At 46.4% G+C, this 15,242-nt stretch overlaps 1 protein-coding gene across 1 annotated transcript in view; it reads right to left on the reverse strand.

The window, feature by feature from the left end:
- MED24 (mediator complex subunit 24) overlaps window positions 1–15,242 on the reverse strand; it is a 217,865-nt gene that overhangs the window by 92,027 nt on the left and 110,596 nt on the right. Inside the window, exons 12-14 of the mRNA XM_082271510.1 lie at window positions 7,825–7,911; window positions 7,379–7,484; window positions 3,711–3,853 (exon numbers count right to left, since the gene is read on the reverse strand). Coding sequence (XP_082127636.1) covers window positions 3,711–3,853; window positions 7,379–7,484; window positions 7,825–7,911 — 336 coding nt within the window. The remainder of the gene's footprint in view (window positions 1–3,710; window positions 3,854–7,378; window positions 7,485–7,824; window positions 7,912–15,242) is intronic.

A 15,242-nucleotide genomic window follows, 5' to 3' on the forward strand; every position in this document is an offset into this window, starting at 1 on the left:
AATTCCCATGGCTAAACAGTAGTCAAGCAGGCAACAGGAGCTCAACCAAAACAACCGGAGCCCACCTGAAAAAAAACAATACACCTCTCAACAGTAGCCTGCAAAACCTTGCGGCCAAAAGAAGCATCCGCAGATGCCAACACATTTCACTTTATAGAACTTTGAGAAAGTGTGCACCGACTACCAAGTGGCCGCCTTGTAAACCTGCATCACCGATGCCCGATTACAGAAGGCCCAGGAGGCACTAAGTGCCCAAGTGGAGTGCGCCTTGACAGGGAAAGGAGGAACCTGACTCATGATGGAATAGCCATGAATAACCGTCTGTCTGATCCATCTGGAAATGGCCGCAGAGAAAGCAGACAACTCCTTCCGAAGGCCCATCCGTGAGCACAAATAGGGAGTCTGACTTCCTAAAAGACTCCGTATTCAAATGAAAATCAGAGACAACCTTTGGGAGGAATGACAGACAGGGGCGAAGGACCGCCTTTATCTCTGTGAATCACCAGTAAGGTGAATGACAGGACGCCGCCAGTTCCGACACCCTGCGCGCAGAGGCGATGGCCACTAAAAAAGCGTAAGCAAGGGAATCTCCCGAAGTTACTCAAAGAGAGGCTTCAGGAGGACCGAAAGCACCAAATTGAGGTCCCAAGGCGGCAACGGAGACTGCACTGGAGGACCCAAATGTCGGACACCCTGAAGAAAGGTACGCACCAGGAGTGTGTGGTCAAGGCTTGTTAGAAGAAGACTGCCAAAACCAACACCTGGCCCTTGATGGTACTCGATGCCAATTTCTGTTCAACCCCCGTCCGGGCGCGTGGTCGCAGACCCAGCAGGGTGACCTATGTTTGTTGCGGCCAAATCAGATTAAGGATCTGATGAGACAGATGAGGCAGGGGAAGGCGGGGGGTACTTTTTCTGGCCAGTCGCCTGAAGACCACCTCCACCTGGGACACAAAGGACTCCAGGACCGCCGTCAATGCATCGATGGATGGTTGGGACACAGAGGGCCCCGCAGCCTCGGAGAGGGGATCAGGTGTGGAGAGGTGCTCGAGAGACTCCATAAGAAAACACTGCAAAGGGACAACCCCCACCGCACTGGTAGCACCACCCGGTCGCCAGGCACAAGCACCAAGCGATCCTCAGCAGAGAGGGAGAGAACACCACCAGACTCACCACCCAGCAGAAACAGGCACCTGCAGCCACCAGGATAATCTGCACTCCATGTGCAGCGTTTAGGAAGTGAAAGGATCCAGGCAACAGCACCAGGGGATGAGGAGGGGCTCCCACCGCGGAAATCTCCATCCACAGGGCTCCACTGTCATGGCCGCTGCTATTTTCAATGGCAAACCTCCGCAAAATGGCCTCCGGACTACACAAACATGGCCGCCATGCATAGAAACACACAGGCTACAGCAAAATTGCTCACAGGACAGGCTCACAGCCGATCATCCCACCCCCATTGCCACACCCCCATCGCCAGCATAGTGCCCTGCCCCCACCCCAGGTGGTGGACCAGACCACCCACAGCCCCAGCATAAGTGGGGGGGGGGGGGTAGGATGGAGGACAGATGAAAAGGGTTGCCTGACGGGAAGGAGGAGGGGCCCACGTCCACCCCAAAACCTTCCAGGGGGAGAAGGGGGGGGGCAGCTACTCACCATACCATGAACCAGGTGGACGCCGCTCCAGACAGAACCCCCCGCCATCGAAATGTGGAGCTGTCGGCCAGGAGGAACCCGGTCGTATGCGACCTCGCGAGGCATTTAACTCGCAGGCCTGCCCCGTCCGGTGGGGCTATGTCGCGGCCGACCTAGCACGGAGCTGAGGTCTGTGCGCACTCCCTGGCCAGACTGGGGTGATCACTGGATCTAAATTATCCAGCCCGTCGCCCAGTCCGGCAGTTGATTGTAGATCTCACAGGAAAAAAAAAAAACAGGAAAAAAATTTGCCAGGACCAAAGATCCCAGCAAGGAACTAGGTCCTTACTACTGACTAGGAAGAAAAAAAAACTGAGTACCTATAGCAAGGAGAGGGAGTATACCCCCTGGGACTGCCCATAGGCGTAGCCAGATTCTTTTTTTGCCTAGTGTCCTACTCCTGTAGGAGGAGGTCTAACCAATGGTTATGAAGATCAGGAGCTGTGTCTGTCAATTACCGAAAGAAAAAAGATTTATTTATTACCGGTACTTATATAGCGTTGTCAATTTACACAGCTCTTTGCACATATATATTATGCATTCACATCAGTCCCTGCCCTCAAGGAGCTTACAATCTAAGGGTCCCTAACTCACATTCATACATACTTGGGCCAATTTAGACAGGAGCCAATTAACCTGCTAGCATGTCTCTGGAGTGTGGGAGGAAAGAAACCCATGCAGGCACAGAGAGACCCTGATGCTGCTCGGTGGAAGTGCTAATCACTTAGCCACTGTGCTGTACAAGATGTTACAGATCAGTAAATATGCACATATTACAACTTTTAGAGATTTTCAGAAATTAACTTTCAGAAATTGAGTGTTTGCATTAAAAAGATTTAAGTAGCTTAGTGTTTAGCACTCTTTAGCACTAGGCTCCCAAGTTCAAATCTTAGAGTTCGGGGGAAAAAGTGGAAAGATAGCACTGGACCCGAAGGATCATCTTACTGGTACTGTTATAAGGTATTAATGTTGGTGTAAATGATCTGTTTCCTAGGCAGGCTGCTTTCACACTCCAGAGAATCTCCACAGTCTCCTAGGCTTGTAGTGTAACTTAATGAGAACTGAAATTGAAGCACCATACTATTGCTAAGAGGTCCAGATACAGCTTTATTCCATTAAGTCAGGGGTACAAACCAATAAAAAGTAGCCACTACATTTCGGGGGTTCAAGCACCCCTTTCATCTGGGCTTGACTGGTAACAATGTGAACAAGTCAGAAGTGAACTGGACCTACAATGGTATTTTGTTCAGTCTGAAATACAAGCACGGGTCTTATCAGAAGCTTGTTTGGCAGCTCAAATCTAAAACCAGGATATTATCTACACAGATTTTGCATGTTCTCCCTGTGATTGTATGGGTTTCCACCGGGTTATCCGATTTCCTTCTACACTCCAAAGTCAAGGTGGTTAATTGGCTCCTGTCTATACTGGCCCTTTTATATGTACACATCAGATAAGTACCTTAGACCAGTGATGGCGAACCTTGACATCCCAGATGTTTTTAAACTACATTTACCATGGATGCTCATGAATTCTGCAGTGTAGTTGAGCATCGTGGGACATGTAATTCCAAAACCTCTGGGGTGCCAAGGTTAGCCATCACTACCTTAGACTATAAGCTCCTTGAGAGCTGGGACTGATGTGAATGTGCAATCATTGAAGCACTGTATAAAATTGTTGGCACCATATAAATACCTGTATTAAATAATATTCAGAGGAGTGACTCATCCCTACTCCCTGCCTGTTAAGACAGCTCTATGGGCTATCAATTTGAAAGGACGTAATCAGCTTTAGTTGTGCTCCCTCTTTTTAGAAATCCCATAATGGTCTGTTAAACCATTGTCATGAGTGCACCCTGTATTAAATTTTTATTAGTACAATAAAGATTTGTTATACTTTATTAAAAAAAATATAAAACATTAAATGAGGATGTATAATAATCTTAAAATAAAAAGACCACAAATCATTACAGCTTCCCTTTAAACAAGAGAAGTATATCCTTTCTCTAATCACTTACTGAATGAATTTACAAGCAAAAGACTTCAATTTTCCAGTAGCAGCTGCAGCGGCTAGCAGGAGATCCAGACTCTTTCCAGTTAACATATGGCCTAGGACCCCTAGAAGACCCTCCGGGGACTTGGAATGATCTGCATCCATTGTCTGCAAGAAACGGAAAGCTCATCACCGCTCTTAAAATATTCATAAATTATATACAATTGCTACACACCCAATCTGCCTTACTTTGGGGTCAATAAAAATCACAATTCCAGTTCCACCAGTAGTCAACTGTGATTTACTAAAACTGGGAAAAAATAAAAACATAGTTCTTTAGTATGGACATACCAGAATGATTCTGATTGGTGAGTGCCATCAACCTAATGACACTGACTAATTAGAACGATCTGGTCTTTGCTGAAATTGCTGACAACACATTCTTCATAAAGAGGACACCTTGCAGCAAAGGAGAAGCATTGTGTACCATAGTTCTTTTACAAAGAGATCTGTGCATACAGGTCTGAAACAGACACCAACAAAAGCCAGAGTGAAATGGACCCTGATTAATTCAAGTACTACTAGGAAGCAGTAAATGGGGTTTCAAAGTCCATATATTTTGTTGTATATTTATGGATTGTTCAAACTATATGTGACCTTTTTTGCATTTATATTTGTATTATTTTCTTTGTATTTGTCTGTTGACTCTATCATGATGTGTAGCAGATAGATTTTACATTTGTATTAATAGAATTTAGTATTTTTTTTATATATATTCATATGTGTAGTTGCCTCTACATCCCTCTGGTATCTAAACGTCCCTCCCCTGACTTTTTTGTCCCTTTTTGGGATTTCCTTTCAGTAAATGAGCTTTATTAAAAACACTGTCCTCTGTAGCAGCAGGCACAGTAAAGCAACTCATATTGGAAGCCTTTGTGGCAGACGTGCTGAAGCCATTCAAGCTATTTTCACAGTGGTTTAGCTTCACTCTGTTCTCAACCAAACAGTGACTTGGCAGTCTTTTAACATCCAATGTAAGCACAATGCAGGTGCTTTGGGAGAAAAGCCCTAAGCTGCTTAGAGTTAACAATTTGAACGACTTCAATGATTCTGCAGTGAACTTTGAGGATGAATTGCTCAAAAGTACTTGCAGATAAAGAGGGTATTTAACCACTTTAGCTCCGGAAGGTTTTACCCCCTAATGACCAGACCATTTTTTGCGATTCGGCGCTGTGTAGCTTTAACTGACAATTGCGCGGTCGTGCGACACTGTACCCAAATACAATTGATGTCCTTTTTTTCCCCACAAATAGAGCTTTCTTTAGGTGGCATTTGATCACCATTGCAGTTTTTAGATTTTGCACTATAAACAAAAAAAGAGCGACAATTTTGGAAAAAAAAAAAAAAAAAACACAATATTTTTTACTTTCTGCTATAAAACATTCCCAATAAAAAAATAATTAAAAAAATCAATTTTTTTTATCAGTTTAGGCCAACTTGTATTCTGCTACATATTTTTGGTAAAAAAAAAATCCCAAAATTGGTTTAAAAGTTATAGCGTTTACAAACAACGGGATAGCTTTTTGGACATTTATTTTTTTTTATTAGTAATGGCGGCGATCAGCGATTTTTAGCAGGACTGCGACATTGCGGCGGACAGATCGGATCCCTAACTGACATTTTTGACACCTTTTGGGGGCCAGTGACATTACTACAGTAATCAGTGCTAAAAAATATATATGCACTGATACTGTATAAATTACACTGGCAGGGAAGGGGTTAAAAAAACAAAAGCACATTTTGGCTCTGAGGAAGAGGGTTCATCCTTTAAACGCGCCAGCCCAGACAGTTGCTGACACCAGCATGTCATCCAGTACAGGTGTTCCCTGGTTATTTTGGAGATGACCGGTTCCATTGTTTTTTATGTGCACTATCATAACTCGTTTGTGAGTATAATGTATGTTGTCTTTGGCTTGCAATAAACCTTTTTAGTGGTAATGCACGAGGTCGGTGCGCTCTTCTTTTGTTGTCTTTCAGAGGGTGATCTGGGGTGATCAAGGAGTTAATTGTATGCCTAATAGGGCTTACTGACTGTGTGGGGGAAGGGTTGGACAGAGGCAGGGAGAGATCAGCGATTTAGCTTAGCTGAATCACTCAATCTTTCCCTGCCTCTCTGACAGAAAAGCCGCCTGCTTTGTTTACATAAGCAGACGGCTCTTCTGTCATTCTTCCTGAAGATGGTGGAAGGCTGGCAGCAATGGAGCCCGCTCCTCCCGCAGCCTTGCTCCCACTGTGTCTAATCACAGCGGGAGTGCGGCTCCGGCGCTGCCGAATCCAGGTGCACATAATCACGTAGATCTACGGGATTATGCACAGCCAAGCCACTCTGCCGCAGTAAATCTGCGTGGGGCAGTCAGCAAGTGGTTAAAGCTTGTTTTGAAATTTACTACCAAAGAAAATTTAAAATGTTGAATGTCCATAGCCATAAAGTGGAGCTCCACCCAAAAGGGGAAGTTCGGCTTTAAAGTGGTTGTAATCTGGAACAACAAAAAAAAAAAAACAACAACATATACCTGTCCCTTTAAGACACAAAATAGGACAGTGCTTTTGCCGTGCCAATTGTCTCTTTCTATGTTCTACAATACCTGGTTGATCCTGCCTGTTCCTGAGGCGAGCATCTGTGAGGCACGGTGGTACAAGAGAACAGCTTGAATCAAGGTACCCTGGGATATAATAATGTTGGCCCATGTCATGTGACTGATCAGGCCCTACATGTGGGCCTGACTTGATACAACTATATTACTAGGTTACATATACAAGCCTTATTTCTGGGTGAAAGGAGTCTCCCCTTATGGATGCTGTACCCATTGGCGGGATGAGTGGCCCTGGTAATCCCATTGTGTGACCATTTGTATTATCTGGATACCCCGTTTTCTTTTTGGGCTGTTATATGGTGACTTATGATCGATATCTATATGTGGTCCTTTACTGTGGCCGTCTCTGCTTCATATGGTCTCGATGCCTGCCCCAGGATATGCTATGCCCTGTTCATGATTTCATGGGAACAACTGTCTTGAAGGTCTCTCTGGCCCTAAGGAAGCCTTGGGCGAAACGGGTCAGCTTTTTGAGGACCTACAGACTTTGCTTAATAGAGACAATACTTTTGCTAATTTGGTATCTTGTATCAGTGTTCCCATAGGGAACATGTTCTTTTATATGTATATGTATGCATATGCAATTTTCTCTTTTTTATCCTTATGTCTCAATAAATATGTTTTTACATAAAAAAGTATTTTTGCTTTGTGTTCATCCCGCCTACATTGGCCCTGAAAATCCCGCTGTTCTTTAGGATTGTAACTGAGCAAGAATGGCTCATGTGAGCACATTGCTGGATCCTGGGACAGGTGAGTGTGTTCAGCAGCTACAGTTTTTGTAGCTGCTGATTTTTAAAAAAAAAAAAAAACAAAAATGATTGGAGCTCCTCTTTAAGGGCAGTGCGTTTGCCTATCCTCTGAAAGGTCAGCTGCATTTTCCCAGGAGATCCATCCATGCATGCATAGAGTGCTACTGTTCTCGGTACCTGTTGTATTCTACAGGGTGCCTTTAACCCATACAAATTAGTCATAAAAAGAGAGTGGTTCTTCCATCAGTTGCATACTGTATATCTCGTAGCCTATGTTGATGCTCACTCACCTTCAGGATGTTGGTGACAGTGGGCTCTGCTCTGAGGATTAATCCGGGATTGGGCTGGATGGTATTGCTCTCTGTAGGGCGTGGAGCATGCTCTCGGTCTGCCGCTCTAATAGTGACAGGAGGAATGAGATCATTAAATATCTTTGCTGAATTTTTCAAACATGTTTTGTAAAGTCCTTATTACCTAACAAAGTAAAAACAAAACCAGTAGAGACCTTTATAAACTTGGTATTTTATTTCTCTGGGTTACGTATACTGGGGAATGTACTGATTTCTTGTGTTTTTTTCTGAAAGCTGCAGTGCTGGACTCAATCTCTAATTTCAAAAGAATGGCTTTGTGCTTGAATAATCAGACTGTTAGTCTAAGTTACTGATTTGATCTTTAAGTGCATCGCAAAAAAATAAAAAATATGATAGGGGAAGGAAAGAAAGTTTATAAATATTACCTTTTAGGGACAAGATTTTCCAAATGATGATTAGACAGCAACGTCAGCTTGTGACATTCCTGAAGCAGCAGGCTAACACAATCACAGCTGAGGAACAAAATAGAACAGTTATTTGGATTAGAACATTAAAGTAATGTTAACTGATTTTTTTTTTTTTTTAAATAAAAAAACACATCACACTTACCTGCTCTGTGCAATGGTTTTACACAGAGCAGCCCCAATCCTCCTCTTCTCGGCCCCCATGTTGATGCTCTTTTTACTCCACCTCCCCCCCCCCCCCAATGTTCCCCCATAGCAAAATGCTTGCTATGGGGGCACTTGTGTGTGGGCTCGCTCCCGAGCCCTGCTCTGTGTCCCCTTAAGAACTGCCCCCTCCTCTCTGGCTCTGATTGACATCAGCGGAAGTATCTGAGTCAATGAGGAGCAAGAGACCCAAAAGAGCCTCGGCTGTCATGCACATCACTGGATTGAGATCGGCCAGCATGTATTTAGGGGGGGGAGATGCTGCATGCAGGGTTTTATTTACCTTACTCCAAAAGAAAAAAAAAACCTTCTGCCTTTAGAACCACTTTAACTTTCAATGCTTCAGTATGAATCATATATTTTTTAAGCCGCATGATAAAAAAAACAAAACAAAAAAAAAACAGTTGATACAGGAAAAATGTGTGGGAAGTAAAAGGATACTAGTTTCTCTAAAATTCCCAGCTTAACTCACCAGCCAGCCTGCTACCAACCGACTTCTTCTGTCTAATAGCTTGCGTTAAAAAATGTTTCTTTGGTTTTGTTTGACATGCGTCGCCCTTTCATGTGCTCCTTGCTATGAGTGCCTGTTATAGGCGGGGACAGTGGCCAGTTGTTTGTACTGATGTAATATTGGTGAGAGGGCACACTGGACACCTTTGCTGGCATTGTGCTAAGTGCAGTGCGCCCCCTTTGTCTTTGAGGGGTGGGCGCCCTCCAGGTTCACCTGCCCTCTATCTACTGTATCCATTATAATGCATGTGCTTCAACTATGGAGGCCCTCAAATATGTAGTTAGGACAGCAGATAATACTGTGGGGCCGTGGACTGCAGCTTACACATGTATTTGCAAATGTGTGCTAACTAAACCCCTGTTTTTTTTTTTTTTTTTTTTTTTTTTTTAGGCAAACTGGAGAATTTGGTTGGTAGCAGGCTGGTTGCGGAGCTGGGAATTTTCTTTGGCTTTGTTTGACATGCCATGTGCCCCATGTGCAAAGGCAAGTTATGGGTGGGGGCAGTGGCCATTTGTACTCAAATAAAACTGAACCGAAAGCAAAGCAAACTACTGAATAAATATATTCAAACTACTGAATAAATGTAAACCATTTACCTGCTAGAAAATGTGCCAAACAAAAAAAATTAACAAACCCCCCCCCCCCCTGAGCAATCCTATTTGTAGAAAATTATATAAAGCCAACATAAAGATAGATCCATGTACTTATCACGCATAACTGTATTAAATTGTACTGTTATTTAATAGGGGAAGATGGGGGTAGATTCTGTAGCATAGAGACAATATTCAATTACATGCCATGACACTATCCCCCAATAATTGAACAATAGAGAGAAAAAAAACCCCACCCTTTCTCCCACGAGGAGGATAAGGGTAGGAGAAATATAGGGGATTTGTTAAATGCCAGGCATAAACACACAGGTATAAAATGTAAGAAACATTTTTTTTTATTAGTATATCAAAATGTTAAAAAACAACACCACGTTTAACAGTACATTAGTCCAGATGGTGTATCTGATAAAGCACCACATTTCCATATTTTTATTTTAAATTATATATATATATTTTTTTCAGAGAAATTATTTTCTCTCTCCCCCCCCCCCCCATGTCATGCTATTTGAGATGTATATTTTTATAATATGTATACATTGATATCTGTATCTGTGCTTTGATTAATATGATGTTGTCTAAAACTCTATTTTTATAGCTGTAGTGGTGTTAATTCTACTATTATGGATCCTGAAGGAGCCCTTGTGTTTGGGCGAAACGCGTTGATCCTGAATTAGCCACACTTTCTGTACCTGATCATGCTTTATCAGACACACCATCTGGACTAATGTGTTGTTTTTAACATTTGATATACTAATAAAAAAATGTACTGTTATTTAATCTCTCTGGGGTGCCACTCAGTGGCTGTGTGTTTGCAAGAAATACAGAAAACACAAATTAAATGATTTTCGAACATGCATACCCTTGTGAGATATTATAGTGGACATTTGTTAATTCAGTTTTGTCCTCTCAGGGCATGGGATAGCTGTAAATAATAGAAATGCATGGAATCCGGGAGTTGGAATTCCTCCTGGAGCAGGTGGAAGGATTTGATAGACCCTTCAGACACAACATGTGATAACAGGTAAATATCTTTACGTATCCATATCTCAGGGTTAGGGATATGAAGAAGCTCCGGGAGCTGACGGTTATACCACAACGGCGTCATGGAATGCAAAGTCGCATCCCCGGTTCTAGACATCGCCAAGTCCCAGACCCGCCTGTGATGAAAGGAAAGACTGCCCCGAGGAGCCGCGGATACAGACCCCGCGATACCTCGAAGTATATCACAGAACGGGTGGGGGAGTCGCGACTCCTGACCCCTGCAGACCATTGCCATATACCTGCCCGAGTCCTGTTTGTCCAAGTGAAAGAAGTGCGACAATTGGGCTGCTAGATAGTATCTCGCCAGCTCCGGAACTGCCATACCCCCCAACTTAGTGGGTTTTTGAGTGTGTTTCCAAGACAGCTTGTGTCTAGAGGAACCCCAAATGAATGACCTCAACAAGCTCTCCAGAGTCATAAAGTACTTGTACGGAATGTATACTGGGGAGTGCCATAACAGGTATAGGATCTTGGGAAGCAGGATCATCTTCACCAGGCCCACCCTGCCCATAACCCCCAGTGGTAGCCGAGCCCAAACTTGCGTCTTGTCCTTAACGAAGTCAAAAAGTGGTTCAATGTTTAAAGGTATGAAGTCTGTAAGGGAACTTGTCACCCGGACCCCTAGATGTTTAAACTCCGCCACTCGCGACAGGGGAAGCGACGCCTGATCAGCCCCTGGGGGGAAACTGTCCAAAGGAAGGATGAGGGATTTGTCCCAATTAACCGTCAAGCCAGAGAATTTCCCAAACTGCTGTATGATCCGCAGGGCACACCGCAACGAGGACCCGGAGTCCGCCAGGTATAAGAGCATGTCATCCGCGTATAATCCAACGCGCTCCTCCAGGTCACCACGGCGGAGTCCTTGAATGCCTGGGTCCGCTCGAAGAGCCATGGCAAGAGGCTCAACTGCCAGGGCATACAACAGTGGGGAAATGGGGCAACCCTGTCGTGTACTACGGGAAAGAGGAAACGACCTAGATGTCCAGCCATTGGCCACTACCCGAGCTCGGGGTTGACTGTACAATATGGTAAGCCATCTAATGAACGGCCTTAGCAGCATCTAAGGTCACGACAACCCTGGTACCTATACAGTCGTGAGGGACTTGTAGGTTCATAAACAAAACGCCTGGTGTTAAAGGCCGTATTTTTGGCCGGCATAAATCCCGTCTGATCAGGGTGCACAAGGGATAGAATTACCTTGTTGAGTCTGAGGGCAAGTACTTTAGCCATGATTTTCACGTCACACTGTAACAGCGAGATGGGCCTATAGGATTCCGGATACTGGGGGTCCTTACCAGGTTTAGGAAGCAGAATGATCAAAGCTTCACACATCGAAGCAGGGAGGGAGCCCGACTCAAAGGCCGCCTCGAACACCGCGAGCAGACGGGGGGCCAATGTCTCAGAATACTGCGCATAAAATTCGATAGGGAGACCGTCGGATCCCGGGGCCTTAGCCCTGGCAAAACAGGAAATGGCAGAGACTATTTCATCCTGAGAAATCGGGGCCTCGAGCACCGTGACCTGTTCATGGGTCAGTGTGGGAAAGTCCAGGGTATCCAGTGGGGTCATAGTCCACTCTGGAGGAGTAAACCTCACTAAAATACGAGGCAAACAACTCTGCCACAGCCGCGGGGTCCGAGGAGTCCCCCAGTACCGAAGGATGAAGCGTGATCACCACAGGTGGTCTGGTGTCCATGTGCGCCAGATAGGCCAGCAATTTACCCGACCGCTCACCGTGCTCAAAAATACGCTGTCTGCTAAAAAACAATTTAGGATTGGCACGTTCCTGGAACATATGGTCCAGAGCCCTAGTCCTCAGTTTAAGTTGGGCAAGCCCGTCAGGTGTAGGAGAGTTAGCATATTCGGCCTCCAGTTCGGACAATTGTCGTTCGGCCGTGCACAGGTCAGTCCGCGACGCCCTGCGATGTCGAGCTATGCGCGACGACAACAACATGCGAGCGTGGCCCTTAAAGGTTTCCCACACAGTCAGAGTGGGGGCAGTATCAACGTTCGAACTGAAGAAGAAGAAGTCCCATTCCTTCGTCAATGAATCAATGTCTGGAACAGTCTGGAGCCAAAAAGGGGTGCAGGCGTCAATGTCTCTGAGGGGGGGCAGTGAATGGAGACAGAGTCACCATGTACGGGGTGTGATCCGAAAGCAGTCTTGGTCCGAAACGGACAGTCATGAGTCTGGGCAGGAGGGCCTGAGAGATCCAAATGCTATCTATCCTAGACATGGTGGAGTGGGATGCTGAGAAGCACGAGTAGGCCCGTGCAGTGGGATGTAAGGATCTCCACGAGTCAAGGAGATGACAACTGGTCAATGTTCTATGAAAGCGCGTGGGTCTATCCGGGTATGGCGGGGAGCCAGGCGCACCCACCCTGTCCAGAGACGGATTGGAGACTGTGTTAAAGTCCCCCATCCATATTGCAGGGACTGAGGGGTATCTCGCTAAAAATGTCAGGCCTTCATTCAGAAGGGTAGTGCCAAAAGGGGGAGGAAAGTACCAAGCTAGTAAAAGCACATCATGCCCCCCTATAGCCCCAGCGACAAATACAAATCTGCCCAGGGGGTCCGTTACCACCTCTCTCACCGCAAAAGCCACAGACCGAGAGATGAGCAACGACACACCCCTAGAATGAGACGAGTGGGGGAAGGACCAGCCCACCCACGGTCTGCGGAGGGCCCCAAGCAGGGTGCCCTCCGCGTGCGTCTCCACCAGTGCAATAACATCCGCCCTCTGTTCCTTCAGGTAAGACAGGATGACTGTTCGCTTGACCTTGTCTCGGATGCCTCGCACGTTCCACGTGAGGAAAGTCAACCCTACCAGATCATCAAGGAAGAGAGGGTAGATTGTGGCACAGGATGGCAACTGGACTCCACGGCAAGCATAAACCGCGCCCGCCGCCCATGGCTCAGGACACAGCAATCCAATCTAGCAGCATGATTAAACAAGGCAGTGTAAATAAATGGTTGTAGACATGTGTACATAGCATAACTCAATAAACAAAAACATAAACCCCCACCCAGCCCAACACACACCCCAACCAGTGTGGGCATCAATCCCGAAACAACAAAGTCCACGGGCAGCGGCGACCAACAGAAGGCGAGGCCCCCCGGAACCAGCCAGATCCCCGCATGCCCATGAGGGCGAACAATCTCCGAAGAGGGGTCCCATTCCTGGGACACAACAGTGAGCACAATTCAATATAGCACAATCGCATAGCACCCGTGGTGGGTGTAGAGGCCTCCCGGCTAGAAGGCAAAACAAAGAAGTGGGAATAAAAAACTAAAATCCAAATAAGTCCGTGTCGGCTAGGCAGACAAGTAGAAGAAAAAAGGGGGGGGAGGGGGGGGGGGAAACTGGAGCCTGATGAGTCACTAGACAGAAAACAGACCGGGGGTACCCCCAGAAGGGGTACAATCCAAAGGCATGAAGCAGGCAGTGGACCGGGGGAGGCCCCAGCCCAATCGTCCAAGGCACAAAGGATATGGGAGGGGGGAGCCATGAGATAGGCCACAGGGGGACACATCAGGCTGAAGCGCGTACAGTCATCCTGGGGATACTGGGGCAGGGAAGGGCCAGCAAAGGCAACACTCACGGCAGACGATCCAACGAGGCTATTGCCGCGTCCGGGTCTTCAAAAAAAAAAAATGCACTCTGTCCTCACCAACCACCCGCAGCCTGGCAGGATACAGCATTGCGTATTTGAGGTTGCGGGTCCTGAGACGGCGCTTGACCTCCCCAAACTGACTTCGCTGTTTCTGGACTTCCGCCGAGAAGTCTGGGAACGCCATAATATGATGGTTGTCCAAAGGGATATTCCCACACTCCCTGGAGAGCCGTAGGACCGCATCTCTGTCCCTAAAGTTCATAAACCGGGCAATAAAGACCCGGGGTGGGGCGCTTGGGGGTGGCTTCTTCGCTGGCATGCGGTGCGCCCTTTCCACAACAAACGCCTGTGAGAATGCCTCTCTGCCATACGATTTTACCAGCAGATCTTCCAAAAAGGTGGCAGGGGAGGACCCCTCCGCAGCCTCCGGTAATCCAATAAAGCGAACGTTGTTACGTCTGGCTCTGTTCTCCAAATCGTCCTGTTTATGTAGCAAATATTGTATATCCCGTGCAGCCTGCTCCGCTGCGTTTTGAATGGGGGGTAAATCGTCCTCCACTCTGGATATGCGTCCCTCTGCCTCGGTCGTCCTGTCACGCAGCTTCTGAAAGTCCTGCCTGAGCAAGAAGATATCGATCTTAATCTCCTCTATCTTCGTGGTCAGGGACGTCTTGCAGTCCGTGATGGCAGCCAGAATGACCGCTTGGTCCGTAGCCTGCTTTGCTGCAGCGGGAGCAGAGTGTGACGGTCCGCCATTTTGGGCCTCCATGCTCCCTTCCTGGCGCCGGAATATCTCCAGCTTTGCCGCCGCTTCTGAGGGCCGTTTCGGCGGGGACATGACCAGGGCTGGATGGCGCTAGTGTCCGGTAATCGGAGGTGAGTTTACTGCTCGAGAAAGTATTCACAGGATCAGTGTAACGGATATCAGCCGGGAGAGCCTCTCTAACACAAGTCCTCTCACATGAGTCTTCAGGCCACGCCCCCCTGTTAATTCAGTTTTATATCAGTCTAAGCTGAATTTGACAGCTTAGACCAGCACACTGAAGCTGGCCATAGACCAAGCGCTTTTCTTTCCTGCAACCACGGGTTGCAGGAAAGAAAATTGCTTGATTCCCACATCAACACAGTCAGTGTTGATGGGGAAATCCCTCCCGTGGAGCAATTGTGTTCTCACAGTGATTACTGCTAGCGGTTACAATAGCGGCTAGTGATAATCGCATGTAAAATTTTGACAGGAGGATTGTACTCAAGTTGATCAATCGTTCAACTTGGGTACATTCAGCCTGTCCATACATGATTCAAATCTCTGCCGGTCCCTGCTGAACCTGAGGAGATTTGAACAGTCTATGGCCAGCTTAAATCCAGCAAATGCTTTCATATGTACATAGCTACAGGCC

Source organism: Pelophylax lessonae (genome assembly GCF_965119305.1).
Source record: "Pelophylax lessonae genome assembly, chromosome: 11".
In the NCBI taxonomy this organism is placed as follows: Eukaryota; Metazoa; Chordata; class Amphibia; order Anura; family Ranidae; genus Pelophylax; species Pelophylax lessonae.